Source organism: Lissotriton helveticus, chromosome 4_1 (genome assembly GCF_964261635.1).
Source record: "Lissotriton helveticus chromosome 4_1, aLisHel1.1, whole genome shotgun sequence".
In the NCBI taxonomy this organism is placed as follows: domain Eukaryota; kingdom Metazoa; phylum Chordata; class Amphibia; order Caudata; family Salamandridae; genus Lissotriton; species Lissotriton helveticus.
In genome coordinates, this window is record NC_136063.1 from 656,477,336 (window position 1) to 656,496,699 (window position 19,364).

The window sequence follows — 19,364 nt, forward strand, 5'->3', positions numbered from 1 at the left end:
GTGTCCTTACACAGCAGGATGTGTCTCTTACCAATGCTTCTCTAGAAACCCCAAGTGGCCTTAATGTGCAGTATTATGTGGGTCCTATTTATTTATAGTTTCATAGATGATTTGAGCAGATCCTTAGGCTTTCATAAATTCATTTACATGGGTCTTCAGCTAAATCAGAAAGTGATAACTATGCAGTGTATTATGATTTATTTCCCGTAGTTGATCTGTTAATGGTAGAACTACGAGTACCTAGAGACAACAACATAGAATCTAGGTGCAGACAAAAACACCTTTTGTATTTTTGAGATTCTAGCCAATACAGGAAAAGTGAATGTAAATATTCAGGGACAGAGTGTCAAAACCTGTTTGGGGGACAGGAGGCAAGCAGTAGTTTCTGGGCCATAACAGTGGCCTGTCCTTCAATGATCCAGCCAGTGGCAACCATCATTGTAGCTTTTCCTAAAGCCAAAATAATCTCAATGTCAATGGTGCAGAGGTTACCAGAGCGTAGAGGTTATGAGGGCCTAACATTATACCGTCACTCAGGAGTGCATGATTGAAGCTTTGCCTTCCTCAGATGATGTGTGGGAACCCAGTGAAAACCATCGGCGTTCAGCAGGGGCTGCTACAAGGAAACAGGCACAAAACAAATGCCAGTATTCGTTAATCCTGTGTTCGCCGTTATAGCCAGAAGAAGGTGTCAGGCCCAGTCTTAGGAGGCTAAGGACACAGGCTCTCTCACCTTCTCCTATATTTGTGGAGCAAGCATGTAAAGGTTTAAACAGTGACTGCGATGCAGGGATATCCACTCAAGCATTCATATTGGCTTCAACATCCCTCACTCTTCTTTTTGGGTGCAACATGTCCATGTTATTTGACAGTGATTGAGGAGGTGGGCTCAGGATGGCTCTAGAGTCACTTCAATGCGAATCCACATTTTTGGGCTATCCACTCCGCTCAGGCACAGCAGCTGGCCTCCTCTGGGCAGTCTCCTCCTCCTGAGGTACTTTCTGCTCATCATCATCAGCTCCAGTACACAGCTAGTCACACAGCTTCTCCAGCAACTTCTTGAAGACTTTCTAAGTGATGTCCCTTACCCCTGGGAGACAGATTTCAGTGACACCTGCCTTGGATCTCTGCAATTCCTCTGCAGACTACTACCTCTTCATTCAGCGAAAATTTTAGAAACAAGTACAGAGGTTTTCTTCTCACTTTTACAGACAGTTTTAAGACAGGGAATCCTAATTCCACTGGAACTATTTTCCATGGAGTCGCTTGCAGAACAGACCCAACATTTGTTTCAGACTATGGTTTTCACAAAAGGTTGCAACGAGGGATATCTCAAACTGCAATACCCAAAAAATTAGCACATGTGAGCGTGAAGAACTTGCAGCTTGCAGTCATCAACAGTTTGTGAGTAGCACTTCTGGGAGAGATAAAGGGGCAGGTTATGCTTGGGTGATTGCTCTGGATAACACAGGAGAACACTATCTCAACCTCCTTACATTGTCTATCTACTAAAATGGTGGGGAACAGGAAGAGATCATCAGCAGGCCCCTGCTAAAAGCTCAGTGTTCCATACCTACGCATCTATCCTCTCACACCTTTGAGAATGATACTAAATCCAAGGCTAAAGAATGCCAGCAATACACTTCACCAGGCTGGGGATGATGTATCTCACTATCTGTCTTCTAATGTGTTTTACCAGGGTTGATGCAGACTGAATCTCATTGGCCTCATAGTTGAATGTACTTTGTACACACATGCATTCAACAAGGAGTTACGATAACTATCTCATTATGTATTCCTCTTGTTCACACCTCTCACTCAGTGATGTCTATAGACCAGCCACAGCCGGTAGTGGGAGTACCTGCCGGGCGGTGATGTGGGTAGGGGGAGGGGCTGGGTGGGGGGTAGTAATGTATGGATTATGTAGCTTTACAGGTAAGTAAACATCTAAATAAATAAAATGAATTTCGTTGCGCGCACTGCATCGCATTTGGTGATGCAGTGGACACAACGAAATTAGTTTTATTTATTTTTTTGTTTACTTACCTGTAAAGCTACATAATCCATACATTAATACCCCCACCCTGCCCCTCCCCCTCCCCACGTCACCGCCCGGCTAGTAGTCCCACTACCGGCCGCGGCTGCTATAGGTATCTCACTCCTTAAGGACAAGAAACAAGTCCAGAGCTGTACTACAGATGCCACAACCAATCCATGATTATGTCCCGGTGCATTGACAGATCACAAAACCACACTCAGAGGAAAGGTGTAAAGTATTTGTGCAACACTTCAAACAGTAACAAACATGGACATCTTAAGAATTTTGGGGGGCCCAGAGCCAAATATATTTTGGGGGTCCATGTTAGGAATAGCTTTGAATTCATGGTCCGATGTCAGTTTTACTCATGCCCTCTTTTCCAGGTCACTGCCTCTGCACAGCCACAAGGGTCCAAATTCTAAATGTGTTTCCATCTAATATTCATGGATAGTGATATGTGTAATATAGCACCAGCTCACAAATATTATTGCAAATAATCTGTGCGACCCACTGCCATCTCTCATATGTGAGGTCCCGTTTTGATCTAAAATAAACTTCTTTTTATGGATGTTGCATGGTGTTGAAAGCCCTAAACACAACATTTATTTGCAACATGTCTGTTATAGACTCCATACATAACCAGTATTAAAAATAAATTAAAGAGAAATAGTATTTAAAAAATCTATGTTTAGGAATCGTTTAAGGTCCTCAGGGCATAACTGAGTGAAGAACAGAGCCAGATCAATCAGGTGGCCCGCTGAAAGGCTGGGGCCTGGGCCTGAGCCCACTTTCCCAAGGCTTTAAAACATCTCTATCAACAAAGTGAAAACACACCACAAAAAGTATCCCACGCCAGATTAGACAAAAAGAGTAAATTTTTATGAATAATACAAGGTCCAAACAACTAAAATTAATTCAGTAAAACCAAAGCCATGCAATTTGAAAGATTTCAGTGAAAATAGCGTGAAAAGCACAAAGAGCTAACTGTGGATATCTGGTCGCACCGGACCAGTACAAAGCCTCAAGTTTAGGTCAACCACAATGGAAAGGAGGCTGGCTACGGGGACCCAGTTGGACCCAGAGGACTTTAAATCCTGGTACCGGAGTGTTGCGATGTCCTATGACGAGGTTGCATCGTGCAGCGGAAGCAATGTGTCGGTTGTGGGGAGCTGCAAGGGTGGGATGCAAGGTCCTGTGCCGTCGTTGAAAAGGTCATTGACAAGGGAAACCTGCAAAGTGAAGTTATGCGTTGAGGATGCTTCACCCACCAGCTGGTTCTGAAGAGACTGCAGGGCTTGTAAAGCGAAATTCCGCATTCTTGTCGAAGTTGCGGTCAACAAGAGATTTGTAATGCGAGGGCCTGTGTCAGGGATGCATCATGCAGCATCGGTTCTTATGCAGGCAATGAAGTTGATACAGATTCCTTGCATTGGAAGAATCCTTGCAGCAGAGGTGATGTGTTGGTTCTGCTAGCGGTTGCGCTGTGCCACAGCGGTGATGCCTCCGTTCTACTGGATCCTAAGATGGGCTTGCAGAGCACTTTCAGGCCCAATTCCAAGGTTCAAGGACTGGGGTGGCACCACTTGCAGGGTACGACTCAAAGTTGCAGCGTCCAGGTGCTGGCTACAACAGACTAGCCCTTGGAGTCACTCTTGTGGTCCTGGGCTCAGGTTACATGTCCAATCCTTCTTGCCCAGGCAAGAGGGCAGCAGGTCAGCACAGCAGGCAGCAGTCTTTCAGTCTAGCAGAATTTTGAACAGGTCAAGTAGTTTAGTGAAAAGTTGTTGTCTAAGGTCCAATATGTATACCTGGTGCTTCTTTTGAAATGGGAGAAGATTCTAGGGGTTTTCCCTTGAAGTGCACAGGTTTCCTGCCTCCCCTTCCCTTGCTCCAGACTAACTACAGAGAGTATGCAGTCCTTCCTTTGTGTGTAAGCAGGACACAGCCTGTTGAAGTGCAAGTAGGCTGTGCCCAGCTCTGCCTTCCCATCCTGCCAGTGATGGCCCATCCAGGTACAGCTTTCTATTATGTGTGACTGTCCATAACGAATATACAACGCTCAAAAGTCAGCTACAGCATTTCATGCAAGCCAGAGACTGGCTGCAGGCACAACATTCTAACTTCATAAAAGTGGCATTTTCAAATCTGTAATTTAAAATCTGACTTTATCATATGAAAGGATTTTTTCATTATAATTCCGAAGACACCAAACATGAACTGTTTACCTCTTCCCATTAGGAATTTACAGCATATTAAATGTAATAGGGTAAATCCAAAGTTATCATAAGGGAGAGATAGGCCTTGCACTAGTGAAACATGGATTTAAGACTTGTTCACTACTAGGATATGCAAGACTTAAAATTACATGCCCTACTTTTTTTAATACTTTGCATCCTGCCCTGTACACTGTTTAGGGCTTACCCTAGCGTTGACTTACATGTATTATTGTGGAAGATTTGGGCCTCGCAAAAAGTGTATTTTTCCCAGGTGGTCGAAATGGCAGTTTAAAACTGCACACACAGGCTGCAATAGTAGGCCTGAGACATGTTTAAAGGGCTACTTAAATGGGTGGCATAATAAGTGCTGCAGGCCCACTAATATCTTTCATTTACAGGCCCTGGGTACAAGTAGTACCACTTTACTAGGGGCTATTAAGTAAATTAGATATGCCAATTGACAATGTTACCACGTTTTAAAAAGTGAGCGCAGAGTCCTACGGTCAGCAAAAACTAGATCAGCAAAAATGGAGGGGAAGGCATAAAGGTTTAGGTAAACACCACCTTAAGGCTGACAGGTCTAACATAGTGGAAATGCACATCTGCAAGATACTTCTGAATGCAGTAATGCACGCCTTTTACAAGGATGTACGACATTACAACGCATGCTTTTACAACGCATGCCATTGTGACGCAGGTTTTACAACGCAAGTCGTTCCAACGACTTGCGTTGGGGGCGCTGAATAGTGAATAGTTTAATTTACTATTCCAACTCCAGTCCCCGTGGATAGTAGGGAAGGTGTTGGATAGTAATTAAACTATTCCCTATCCTAGAGCGCCCTCCAGCGCAATCCGTTGTAATGACTTGCGTTGTAAAAGTTGCGTCATAATGGTAGTGCGTTGGAAAAGTTGCGTTGTAAAGGATGTTTCCCCTTTAACAACTTCCACATGTGAAAATAGGTACTCAATTGAGAACTCTTGTCAACCTGTGACTGATACAGATTCCCACAAGTTCGGGAGAGTTCCTTTACAATTCACACAAAACGGGAAATGTGTTCAAAATGCCAGAATAACGCCTTAGCAGCACAAGCATGTTTCCATTATTTTTTAAATCTGTAAAAAGCACAGAAAACATAGGATTCGACATAGTCTGAGAACCATAACCTAGCACACATGTACAAAATCTAATAGTATGAGTGGGATATTGTCAATATTGGGCCACTGAGTCTCGTAACGCGGAGCCCTAGGCAACTCCCCCACCCTGTTCTTTCTCCCACTCCCATGTACTATTAGAAGCAAAAAACACAGGACTACAAAGCATATTCCCGCATTTTCATTGTTTGCTTTGAAAATATAACTTATAGGCACACATATATATATATTTTAATACATCTGTTTACATAATTGGCTCCAAAAGCCGTTTATTTCAGTGTCTTCAGAATCTAAGTAAATTATAAAATCATATCTCTTACCTTTTCTAGATGTTGGCTGAGGCTCTTCATTTTCTGGAACATAAAGATTTGAGCTAGTGACTTATAACATGCATGCATCCATATTTTGCATTTTACATATTTCATTGTTAATTGTGTGCTTATTCTTGGATAAACAATTCAGCTCCTGGCACTATGATCATAATACCACATTTAGGTGATTTATACAGGAAATAGACAAATGCGCTGAGTGCAAGTTTAACACTAACACAACATGGGGGTGAATATTGAAAAAAGGACCAAAAATGTCAAGGTCTGTGAAATATGATGACAGACGGGAAACGAATTAAGCCCTTTCCCAATTTTATTAGAATGCTGTTACTCCCCTTGAGGTTTAACAGTGGCAAGAGTCTGAAATACCGAGCTTTTGTGGAAAGCCTCTATATTAGCTGTGCTTTCTCTGCGTAATGCGAGATCCATATCCTGGCACTGGTCTGCTGCTATGCCTCTGCAGCTATATTGGGCGTGGTTGACTGCTAGCGTTTTGTTTCAGTGTTTGGTCCCATTATTGATAAAGTGAATGTTTTTGCTGTTTGTTACAAGGGTGTCATGCATTGTGCAGATTCCCAAAGATTAATACCAAAATATTGACAGGTGCCGTTAGTGATAAGAAATATATTCCCAATATGAATTCACTATTTGAAAGTACACAAATGCATTATAGAGCCACTCACACTTTTGACAGTACACAGGTCCTATACAAGTAATGATTTCATCACAAAGTTCAGCATGGAGGCTCAATAGTCCATGTGAATCCTAATGTCCCAGGAGCGCCGGATTTGATTGGAGGGATGACTTACAAAGCAAGTGCAATGACTTGTAGTTTACAGGCAAAAATATTTTAGACCCTGCATTCTAAATTGATGGCTTTTTAGAACATCCTTCATCCTGACTGTTGGTGTGAAGTCAACAGAAATCTTATTTTCATTCAGAGAACCCTTTGCATTACTGTTCTATAGACCTAGGCACACAACAGAAATGGGGCTGCATAAGTTCCTGCATAACACAACAACTTCACGATGACAAAAACAATCAACACCGTAGCCTCAAAACTCAAAAGAATATAGGTTAAAGATAGGAACCCATGGTTCAACGGATCCCCTAATGAAGAAAGATGAAAATTCAGACTAACAGAATGGAAATGGAGACAACACCCATCATCCCCCCAGCTAAAACTGCTAAAACTGCTAAGAACGACCAGGCACACCTGCAAAAAAAGTGTACTAATAGCAAAAAAATACTTTTTTAGCAGGAAACTTGATAATACAAAAAACAGACCGAGTAAACCATTTGTTAAAAGATCAATCTAACAAAATGGCCAAATCCTCTTTATTAACATCTAAACTGGAAGAATTCTCTTCATTCTTTACAACTAAAGCTAGCTCCCTGGATAGTGAACTCAAGAATGCCGCAGAAAATCCCTGAAACCTAAATAGTACACTTGCCAAACATCCATTTCAACCCGCACTATCAACGCCTAAAAATAATGCTCGTTGTACAACCTTCATGCTTCATAATCATAATGGCATTGCCAAAACCTGTTGAACATAAAACAGAACAACCATAACAATGATCCTCTCCCTTCGAAATGTTGGTCTTCTATCAATCATATGCTCATGCCCATCTGGAATAAGATTATTAATGCTTCACTAGCTCAAGGATCCTTAGCAGACTGCCGAAAAACTGGCCAGGCCATCCCTTCCTGAAAAAAGCTACTGAGAACCCCTTGGACCCAATCAACTTTTAGCCAGTATCAAATATTCCCATGCTGGACAAAGTACTGGAAAAATGAGCTCAACAACAACTGATCCAACACATTTCCGAATTCAAGCTACTTGACGACTGCCAATCAGGGTTCACACTAGATCACAGTATGGAAACAGCAATCCTGCACATAGTAGATGACGCACTACTAGCTCTAGACTGTAACACAACTTGTCTTCTAGTTCTTCTCGAACTATTGTCTGCGTTTGACACCATAAACCATGTCAAATCACTAGACCGTCTTGAAAAATGGTTGGGATTATCGGAAACCGTCCTAAAATGGCTTAAATCCTTCTTATGGAACAGATCGCAAAGATTCCTGGTGAAGCAAAAACTGTCTCTAACATCCCTGATTCAAATTGGAGTACCAATGGGTTCAACTCTTTCCCCATCACTATTCAATCTGTATGTCGAACTACTAATAGAAATATTACAGCAGGCAAACATCTCCTTCCACATGTATGCAGATTACACTCAGCTGTATATGAAGATTACATCATTGGAACAGATTAACACAATGAACTAGGCATTAAAGAGGACCGTTCAATCGTTATCTATCAATCATCTTAAGCTTAAATTGTAGCAAAATGAATTCCTTCTGGTTTACCCCTCCTACAAGCTCAACTGTGATAAAGAAATGGACCAAGACGATCACTGCACTAAACTGTATACCGATCCTAGTAAACTCTACCAAATCTATGGGATTTACGCTGGATAAGGCTCTAAACACTCAAACACACATCAACATGATGGCAAAAAAAGCCCTCTTCCATATGAGCTATCTTAGAAAACTGAAACCGTTCATCAATACAGTTGACCATAAAACGGCAGTACGGATGCACAATTCTTTCAGGTCTACCCAAGATTTCAACAGCTCCCCTAAACATCTGCCTCAATGCAGCAGCTATATTCATAACAGGATCTAGGAAATTAATACCACATCACTCCACCTCTGAAAGCGATCAATTGGCTTCCATGCGAAGCAAGAATCCATCTAAAGATGGCATGTATCACACACAAAGTGCTGCACTAAAACCACCACTTTACCTTCAATCAATCAATTAGGGCATTGTAAGCGTGCTACTCACCCGTGAGGGTTTCAAGGTTCTGGGGGGAGGGGTAAACAGCTCAGTTCAATCGAAGAACCAGGTCTTGAGTGTCTTCCTGAAGACATTCAGGAAGGGGGTACGTCTGATGTCGAATGGGAGCTCATGCCAGGTCTCAGCCACGATGTAGGATTAGGCTCTTCCTCCTGTTCTGGCTCTGCGGATGCACGGGATTTCTGAGAGGGTGAGGTTGGTAGATTGGATGTTTCTTTTGGGTACATGGAAGAAGATTCTCTTGTTGAGGTATTGGGGTCCGGTGTTGTGAAGGCATTTGTAGGCATGGGTGAGTATCTTGAAAGTGACTCTTTTCTTGACGGGGAGCCAGTGGAGGATCCGTAGGTATTGCCTGATATGTTCGTGTCGAGGGATGCAGAGGATGAGTCTAGCTCCGGTATTCTGTATTGCCTGGAGCTTGTGGAGTAGAGACTTGTTGATCCCGGCGTAGAGGATGTTTCCATAGTCCAGTCTGCTGGTTATGAGTGCGTGGGTGAGGATCTTCCTTGACTTGGGGGAGATCCATTTTAAGGTCTTTCGGAGGTTACGGAGGGTGTTGAAGCAGCTGGAGGCGACGGCGTTGCCCTGTCAGTTCATGGAGAGGGAGGAGTCGAGTATGATGCCGAGGTTTTGGGCATGCTCCGTGTGGTCAGGGGGCTGCCGAGGGCGGTGGGCCAACCGGTGTTGTTCCATGCTGACGGGGAGGTTCCGAGGATAAGGACCTCTGTCTTCTCCGAGTTGAGCGCTAGGCAGCTGTTGCTGATCCATAATGTGACAACCTGCATTTCTTCCTGGTAGTTGAGTCTGGTGGTGGTGGGGTCCTTCGTGAGGGAGAGGATGAGCTGGGTGTCGTCAGTGTAGGATACTATGCTGAGGCCGTGCTGTCTGACGATGGCGGCGAGCGGGGCCATGTAGATGTTGAAGATGTTTGGACTGAGTGATGATCCCTGGGGTACTCCACAGTTGATTTCCGGGGGTTCAGAGAGGAAGGGTGGCAGTCTGATTCATTGGGTTCTGCCGGTAAGGAATGAGCGGATCCAGTCGAGGGTGGTTCCTTGTATGCCTGCGTTGTGGAGTCTGGCAGCGAGTATGCGGTGGTAGTCGGTGTTGAATGCTGCTGAGAGGTTGAGTAGGACTAGAGCTGCTGTGTGTCCTTGGTCGAGGAGGGTGCAGATGTCATCTTTGACGGCAAGTAGGGCGGTCTCAGAGCTGTGGTTGCTGAGGAATCTGTATCGTAAGGGATCAAGGATGTAGTTATCTTTGGGGAACCTTGTTAGTTGAGCCTTGGCGATCTTCTCAGTGACTTTTGCTGTGAAGGGGAGGAGGGAGATGGGCCAGTAGTTCTTGATGTCCGTGGGATCTGCTGAGGGCTTCTTGAGCAGGGGTCTGACTTCTGCACGTTTCCAGATGTCGAGGAAAGTGCCGGACTTGAAGGTGGTGTTGATGGTACTTTGTAATTCTGGCGCGATGGCGGTGTTGGCTCTGTGGTAGATGTGCAGTGGGCAGGGGTCTGTGGGTGCCCCTGAGTGTATGTCTTTCATGGTCGAGGCGGTCTCTTCGGTCGTGACCAGTGTCCAGGAGGAGACGGTGGGCTGGCTCGCATTGCCGGTGGAGGAAGTGGTTGAGGAGTCAGGTGTCCGGTCGTTGAAGTTGTTGTAGGAAATTACTATATCTGGTTGCCGCAGAGTCTCTCAGAGCACTGGAGATCTTTAACTGAAACCTACATTGTTCCGCAAGAAGAGAACATGTGATAGAGCTTTCTCTGGAGCCTCACCAAGAATTTGGAATTTGCTTCCCTGTACATTATAAGAATCACGTCCACTGCTTTATTCAAAAAGTAAACTAAGGGGTATATTATCAAGGGGTTTATCTCCGCTTTTTTGGCTTTAAAAGCCAAGAAAGCGGAGATAAAATTATCTCCCTATTACCAAGCTGTCGCTAACACCAGTTAGTGACAGCTAATAGGAGATAGCGACCATCTTGGGCCCCGCTTTGCATGTCAGTGATATTTATCACTAATGACATGCAAAGTGGGCGTGCCAAGATGTTAGCGACTGGAAACAGTCGCTAACATCGCTATCTCCTATTACCAACTTTTGGAGATATTCGCGAATATCTCCAAAAGCTAACACCTGCCCTGAGCAGTTCTTCACCATGTTATCCAATGGGAGGTGGATAACATGGCTAAGAGCATTTGCTCGATAATGCATGAATATCGCTGACTTTTCAGCGATATTCATGCATTGCGGCCGTTTTTTATCGCATTTGCGATAAACCTTACTAATAGCAAGGTTTATCTGCGATAAAAATCGCCGATGTGCGGCGATAATTTTTGTCTCTAAACAAGTTAGAGACAAAAATTATCGCTAGTTGTTGGTAATATGCCCCTAAGTTCTTCCTTATGAGCAAATTCCTCCCATAACTACCAGCGGACACTGCTAGGGGTCTATTTGAGTACGGCAGTCAATATCTTGTTCTTCTACAATCGGCTGTTCCTGTAGGCAATTTTTGCAGGAGAATAGTCCCGCCATTTTATTACATTGAATCTTGGGATATCATACTCCAGTTCGCTATCATTGATTGACAAGTTCATCTAAAAAGCCACATGGTGTAATTTACTGATGACGTAATATTGTAACAGGAGTTGATCTGATGTAATAATCAGTATGTGTGTTAATTGTAAGTGCTAATTGATTGCCACTTTTAGAATGAGCATTTACATGTGGAAGTCCACTTAAGGTTTTGTATAACTACGGAAATTAAATGGTATGTACTGTGGAGTGCTCTGACACCCAATCCTGGGTCATGTTTGCGCTATAGAAAATACTGAATAAATAAATAAATAACAGCATTGATCAGCTCATTAATGTCCTACTGTTAGAAGAAGAGCCCTGGGTATGAGACCTGAATCCGGTGCCAGCGTGGAGGGTAGGTGAGCCAGCTGATCCCCTAACGATGGAATGGACACCACACTACCAGGTGTCCGATAAAATCACCGCACATCGATTGAGGCAATATCCCTCTACTATAGGAGATCTTTGAACGGCACTATTGAATACCTCTATCATAGTGACTACTCGTGGTAGGTAGCTAGTAGCCCCCGCCACTGTGTGCAGATAGATTCACTTCACCTTTATTAGGTGCTGAAGAATTGCCACGGATTATTAGAACCATTAGGCAAGAAACATGTTGACCTTAGGAGATGAGCATAGCTTGTACAGCACCTAGTAGCCAGGAAAGCTGCCACTCCACATGTTTTTAGTCAAGGGGATAACCAGCCTGAATAAAAATATTATTTGGATTATCCTACTTGTTTTAAATCACACATTTCACTGTATCTACACTTCACGGGCCACACACACCCACTTCATCATACAGCAAGGAAAAGAAGATCTCCGACAAAGAGCCCCTTTATGGGAGCCCGTTGGGTATTGCAGCGCCACCCAAATAGGAGCAGGTCCAAATGATGAAGAATGACAGCTAGCTTGCTGGGTGTGTAAGGAGCCTAGTTCCGACAGAGTGGGATCCCTTTTGATCCTTCTACCCAAAACAGTGCCACACTGCCATATCATACTCCATGATAGTGGTGGGTATACCGCCCGTTTATTTTCTAGGCATCACCGTGTTGAGGAACAGCAAATCCTTTTTTGAATATAATTGTACAGGGCATCTTTGCTGGACCTCGGTAAAAAGCCCCTCAGTCCCTCATCTTTGCTGAAAATATGAGACCTGATACACCAGACGGCTGCCAGTTGTCGATACTGAAAGAAGAACCGCTCTAAAGCTCTGGAGATGACAACACTGGCAAGGGTAGCGGAAAAAGAATGCTGTGGCAGACTTAAAACTGATCAGAATAGATTGGAATTGATTATGGATCAGACACGTATACATGATGGCTTCTGAATATATTTTGAGTAATTATATATGGGTAACAAGGAGCATGATGGTGAATTCAATGAATGAGCTTAGCAAGCATGTGGAGAATAAATAGATGGCCACATGCCCGCCATCTTCATTAAAAGACACTGGATAGGAGAACATAAGGGAGCTACTAAGTGATAACTTAGTCATTGTCTATCCTCTGGTCTGCTGACATTACTAAACTCTAGAACAGAAAATGTAACCAAATTGAAGGTAATGAGTTTATTTAAGCTGATTCCCGAATGAGTACACCCAAAAACGTCCTGAATTTCAGGGAAAATAACACTGCACACTAGCTTTGAGAACTGGGTTGTATAATTGATTGGAAAATGATGACAGTGAGGGTGCTTTTCTTAATTAAGAATGCAGAGGAATGTGTGATACCCTGGAAGGGCTTTATGGAGCAATGATAATACATTGCATTAAGCAAAGGCACTATTTCAATGTCCAATGTTAGATGTAATATGATCTGGTTGCAGTGGCGTGAACTATGTAAGTACACTAGACATGGCTTCCACTGCCTCCATAATTATTACCATAGATTTAAATGCACTCTTGTAAAAAATGATGACTTATCACAAGAGGGGGTGTGAGTGAGTGAGGGAAATGGATAACAACAGGATGTGCCAGTGGCATATCCTTGACAGTTGAAGATGAGAATTACTAAGGCTATTGTACTCAATCAAATATTTCAACCCAATTGCAGTTTTCCTTTATGGTTCAATAAGGCCAGCATGTGTTTCTTCACATGAGCAAGGACTTATTGAAGAGTGTTACAGTACTATGCATCAAATTAAAGACAGTTTGGCATTATAAAAAATTCTGGGTACCTATAGAATGGTGGATACACTAAAGGGCCTATTACAATTTCGGTCGGAAAGCCTCCGACCTCAGGTTGGAGACTATCCGACCATGATCGTCGATTTCAATTCTGACCACCTAATCACAAAATAGGCAGTTGGATTGATAACTGGCCGGTCATTCCGACTGGATTCCAACAGGCTCAAGGAGCCTGGCCCATAATCCCAATGGACGGCGTTTCTGCTGTTGGGATAACGATGCTCGGTTTCTGACAGGCTTTCCATGCCATGCTTTCTGACATGGAAAGCCTGTTGAAATACCAGTTTGGGGGCCCCTTTTCTTTGCGGCATCCGGTTGGGGGCCAAGGGGGCACCTATGGTACCCCCATGTTTATCCCTGCACCGCATGGCAGGCACCTCAGGGTGCCTATTACACAATGCAGGGATGAACACAACCTCCCATTTCCCTTTGGGAGCTTTGCTATGGCTGGTTTGCATCTGTAGCATAAGCTACCATAGGGAAATATGAGTATGCAACCTCAGAAATGTGCGATTGCATCAGTATTATGCAATCAGGACTGCCAACTGGAGCTCGGTGGGTCCCAATTCCGCCATGATGTCGGTCGGAGGCCTTTGTCTGGGAGGTAGTTTCTATATCTGACCTCCTTTCTTGTTTGTTCATTGGACAGATAGATCACAGATTCAAGCCTAGAAGGTGTATTATAAGCGCCAGGTATTAACGGCTGTCCATTTTCAGTTAGAGGTGACTTTAATGTTGACATACAGTGTATGGTCTGCATTTGCCATGCCCTTGTACCCCCCTTCCTGCTCATTTTTATTATCTCCTTCTCCCTTTCTTAACGCCCTCAATCGCAATTCCCCTCCCTTTGTCTCTTTCCCCCACCTGTCAATCCCTCCTCCCTTAATCCATCTCTCCTTGAATATTTGTGGTATTTCCGGAGTCTAGGCCCTTAGAGGACAATTAAATACAAAAGATAAAGACCTGTCTTTAGCACTATGGATAAACCTGTGAGAAGTGTGGCTCACTGGTTAGAGAAGGCAGACCTGGAAGCAGAGGTCAGCCCGGGACCAGGGTTCAATTCCCGGCTCGGCGGGGTCTTGAGTCCTAAAATGTCCATGGACTCGACAATTCTCGCTCCGGTGCCTACTCGATTCACGGGTTCACACTCTGCGACTCTGGGCAATAGCTTGCTTAATCTCCACAACGGCCCCTCGCGGCGGGATGCCTGGCTTTCACCTTGCGGATACCCTGCCGAGGTTATCTCACAGGGGAATACCAGGACGGGTTCCCTAAGCAAGCGCTTAGAAACCGCTCGGTGATTTGCGCTATATAAATTCCTGTACATTTACATGCCATATAATGAACTCAGAAGGATGTGGAGTTGGATCCGGGAAAAGACACTGGCTGAATTTCCTCCACTAATCTAGCCTTAAAATGAAGCAAATTCCGATACTACCGATGCAGGGTAAATGGAGGGCTGATCTACTGGAGTGAGAATTACCTAAAAATGTAGGGTCTTAAATATCCGCATGGATGACAAGAGGGACTTGGAGACATGGGGCGCAGTGGTAGGTTCCCTGGGAGAGGAGGGTGAAGGGGTGGTTGAAGATTCCGCCTGAGCTCACTAGAGGTTTCCGCAAAGGCCCATCAGAAATGGTTGGGGATCAACACGTGCTCTAGCACAGCCTGGTGATTCCCTACAACCCCCAGAGGAGGTTAGACTGACTCTTCGTGGGGTAGATGCGGGGTGTAGTAGTAGTAGAATATTATGCTTCAGTTATCATGAACCATACAGAAATACAATAAATATGTCCAAAAGAATAGGTACATTTATAAATAAGATTGCACATGCCCAAGACGGTTTAAAAATCATTTACCTATCTGTATAACTATGAAATCTCAATAACTACACATTTAATTACTCCAAGTAATCAATTATTACAGAAATAACTTAAAACTGAGTGCAAGTGATTATCAAGAGATCAAAACCTCAAGGAATTTGAAAACGTTATAACTGTGCATTAATATATAGTCCAGAGGTTGAATTCATAAATATTGCACAGCATGTTTCAGCATACTATGTCATTAAAAATTTTAGTGCACCTATGCCAAACAGCTTGTCAAAATTTGCTGACAGCAAAAACAGTAGCCGGCGACGGATCACTTTTTAAAATTTATGGGCATCTAAATATCTTGACAAGCCGAGGGACTGACATATTGGGAGGATCCATTTACAGCGAGACCCAAGGTATGCTGGGGTGTATATAAGAACTGTGATTGATGGATAATGCAGTGCTGCTGCCCCCACCCCGCCTGTGCTCCAAATGGACTGTTGATCAGTGACTGTCTGGTTACTCTGGGTACGTGTGCCACTCCCCTCCTCTTGGCCACTACCGGGCGGGAGTGATTTTCTCATTTTGGACACCCCTGAGAGATGGGAGACTGCTATGCTGATGAACTGTTTAACTGTTTATATGATATGAATATGGGTGTCAACTCTGACAGTATTTTGTATTGTACTGTTTGCACATTCAAAGGGGCTTAAGCCCCTTGCGCCACTTTGGCGTCATTTTTAACATGGGAAAAGTGACGTACGGGTGGGGCAAGGGGCTTGTAAATAAGCCCCAAAATGTGAATCAGGATTTGTTTATTTTTTTTCAGTGAAGGAAATTTCAAAGGCAAATTGTCCCCAATATTTAGAACCTTCTAAAGATGGCATATGTATTTTTACCTTATTGGACATCATGAATTTAGCATAATTTGTTGCGAGGACAAACACATATTATTTACAATTGATGGTCATTTCACAACGTGGATTGCAAAAACATGCGTAATTCATTATAACTGCATTAGGGAAGACATCAGATTCACAAGCATAATTTCGCTTTAATTTAGTTGTAATGGCCTTAAAATTACCTTCTAATACAAGTATGTCTCTTACCTTCTGCCGATGACTGCCGGGAATCATTGTTTCCTCGAAAATAAAACTTCAATATTAAAGGACATGTCGCCAGCAAACGTACAAAAGAATATTATACCCCGTGAACATGGTATATTAAAGATATTGTGGTGTGTGTTGCTAGGAAATGATCTCCTAGAGTTTGCCACACAAGAAAAGAACACGTGTAAATTGTACTGATTAATGAAGCACGCTTGAAAGTATTTTTTGGGCTTGTAACAGAGAGCTAAGTACATTTTCATTTATTTGAACTCATTGTTACAGGTTTCGTCTTAAGAGTCTATGCTTCCCCATCCATCTGTTGACAATAAATATACAGACACAGATCATGAAGCGAGACCAGTAGCAGCATAGCAAGGGTGTGGGTGTCATGTGCCCTAGACCAAGCAAGGAGCATGTTCACCCCCGCTCCCCAATAATAAGGGTGCAATGTTGGGTCTCTGAAGCCTCTTTGCCCTGGTGCCACAGCGCCTGCTGCACTATCAAAGCTATGACCCTGTGAGGGGCAATCAAAATCAAAAGCATGCGAATTTAAGCGCTTGGTGTACTAAGCCTGTTTACGGCCTCAACTAAACGCACAGGCTCCAAGTCTGTAAAATGGCAAGTACAAGCCGGAAATGGCATTCAAACTCAAAAAAAGGCATTTTATAACTGATTCGGAATCAAAAGAAAAACTGGAATGAAAGTGGCATCACTCTGGCTTTTCCGATCAGCAATGGTATGTATGGATTAATGCTTTGTAACAGCAATTGTGGTCGTAAACCAATGATGGTTTCCCATCGAGGCAAGATCTATCTACAAGACTGCCTGCATTACCCACAAAGCCTTGCACTCCTCCTCTCCTCGCTACCTGGCGCATGAACTGAAACTCTCGGGAGGCTCTAGACCATCACAAAATGCGGAAAATCTACTGCTTAAACCTCAAACTTTCAAGAAGGAAAGATCGATGGCCCAATCCTTTTCAGGCAGCGCAGTGAGAATCTGGAACTCACTTCTGCCTCAGCTCCGGACCACCACCTCCTCCCAGGCCTTCAAAACTGACCTCAAAGTTCTCCTCCTTCAAAGACACTTCCAAACTTAATTCACACCCTCTCTATTACCTGAAGGAAGACCTTCCATTATAGAAAACTCTACTTTACATGACTATGAAAGTGCCTTCCCAGTGTGTTCTTGTGGTTTGAGAGTCTAGCATTTATTGCAGTATTATCCTTCTACCTGTGTTTGGTACTCGTTTGTAACATGCACACGTCACTTTTCTCTTGTATCACACGGTTTTCTACCTCTTACATTTTGTTTGCTTTCGATACCTGCACAAGTGCCACCATTGCCTACGTAACGTTTGTTCTTGTGTGTGAGTGTCCACCATATATTGCAGTATTATACCTCTATGTTTACTTTGTACGCTTTTGTAACCTGCACACATGTCACTTTTTCCTCCTGTAATGCACCGTTTGCTACCTCTTGTATTTTGTTGGCTCACGATTGTTACTTTTGCCTCATGTAATGTAACGTTTGCTTTTGTAATTTGTTCACTTGTAATGTTCTCATGTATCAGTTCTGTTCCTATTGTGAAGCGCTCTGACACCTTCGGGTAAAGTCCGCGCTATATAAAAACGCATAAATAAAATGGAGTACAGTCGTAAGAAATCAGGCCTGGAATGTGGAACAGTTTCCACGTTTTAAATGCCAACTCCGAGCACCGGGGGGAGAAGAGAGTGGTCCCCGATCGGGAAAAACTCATACGTTGCCAGCGTATAAGTCATTCGCCGGAAGTCAACTTTTATTTTTCGAAGCAGGGATGTGGCTCCTTTCAAAGTAAAATGTCAGCATTTAGTGATTGCAAAAGCAGAGATGAATGTCTGCCGTCCCTTGGGAGCCTCCATCCCTCAATTCTCTTCAATTTGCAGGAAGTCTCAAAAGACCTCGGACTCAAAAATATTAATGATGCAGAAGTTTTTTAACGTACGACATAAATGGCAGATTCCGCTACGAGTGATTAGTAACTCACTTGCGGGGCAAGATGAAGGTAGTGCTGAAATGTGGTCGGTGTGCAAAAACACTGACCAGTTTGCTGCAACACCTTCGTACATCAGGCCCTAGAGAACTGATCTTTGAGCTGTATTTAACTCAGGTTATTTTACAATGATGCATCATACTGTCAGGTACGTGGTGAATGTGGTCTGCTAGCAGGACATCATATCAGTGCACCACGAAAATTGTTTTTAAAGAAGGTGTTTTAAAAAGTATTAACCTAAACAGAACTGCAGGTCATGTTGGTAAGAGTGGTGGGATATCTAGACCGCATTATTTCTAGTTCCTGTTCATGTGGCTCGAAGTTTAAAAGTATCTTGGGGGCATATTATCAACACACATATCACCGCTTTTTCGGCACATAGCGCCAAAAAAGCTCGCCCCTCAGTGACCCAACCCAAAAGAAAACACAAGCCCCAGCTGAGCAAGGACTAGCACAAAAGGCCAGACGAAGAATTTTAGAACCAAAAGAGAAAGAAAAGCAAGGCACTCGCAATGCCAGTGTACCACAAACCGAGCCCAAACAAGAGCATGCAGACCAGCCGGAAGTCAACAAAAGGAGCAGGAGATTCGAGCATCTTCAAGCGAAGCGAGGCCTAACTATACAAATGGGGGTGGGGTCGCACACTACTTACACACCGCCGGTATCGCCCCTAAGGACTCTGGTTAATGTAGTTACGTGTTCCGCGATGCATCTTCTTTCGATTCTCTGCTATCTTCGCTGTCTTCGCCATCCCTGGACACATGTTTCGGGACATCACCCCTCGTCAGCAGGGATAGGCCGTGTTCTGGGGTTGCCGGTGGCTGCCAAATATCTGCCAGGTTTAGTACCACTCAGGCGCGCAGGTGCGGGGTCCAAGGCTCGTCAGCCAACTGCTCAAGGGAGCTTTAACCTTACAAATGGGGGTGGGATCGCACACTACTCACACACCGGCGGTATCGCCCCTAAGGACTCTGGTTAATGTAGTTACATGTTCCGCGATGCATCTTATTTCGATTCTCTGCTATCTTCGCTGTCTTCGC

At 43.8% G+C, this 19,364-nt stretch overlaps 1 protein-coding gene across 1 annotated transcript in view; it reads right to left on the minus strand.

The window, feature by feature from the left end:
• The window catches only part of RP1 (RP1 axonemal microtubule associated), a 1,491,030-nt gene that overhangs the window by 131,975 nt on the left and 1,339,691 nt on the right, over positions 1 to 19,364 (minus strand). Inside the window, exons 32-33 of the mRNA XM_078686181.1 lie at positions 16,293 to 16,325; positions 5,727 to 5,759 (exon numbers count right to left, since the gene is read on the minus strand). Coding sequence (XP_078542307.1) covers positions 5,727 to 5,759; positions 16,293 to 16,325 — 66 coding nt within the window. The remainder of the gene's footprint in view (positions 1 to 5,726; positions 5,760 to 16,292; positions 16,326 to 19,364) is intronic.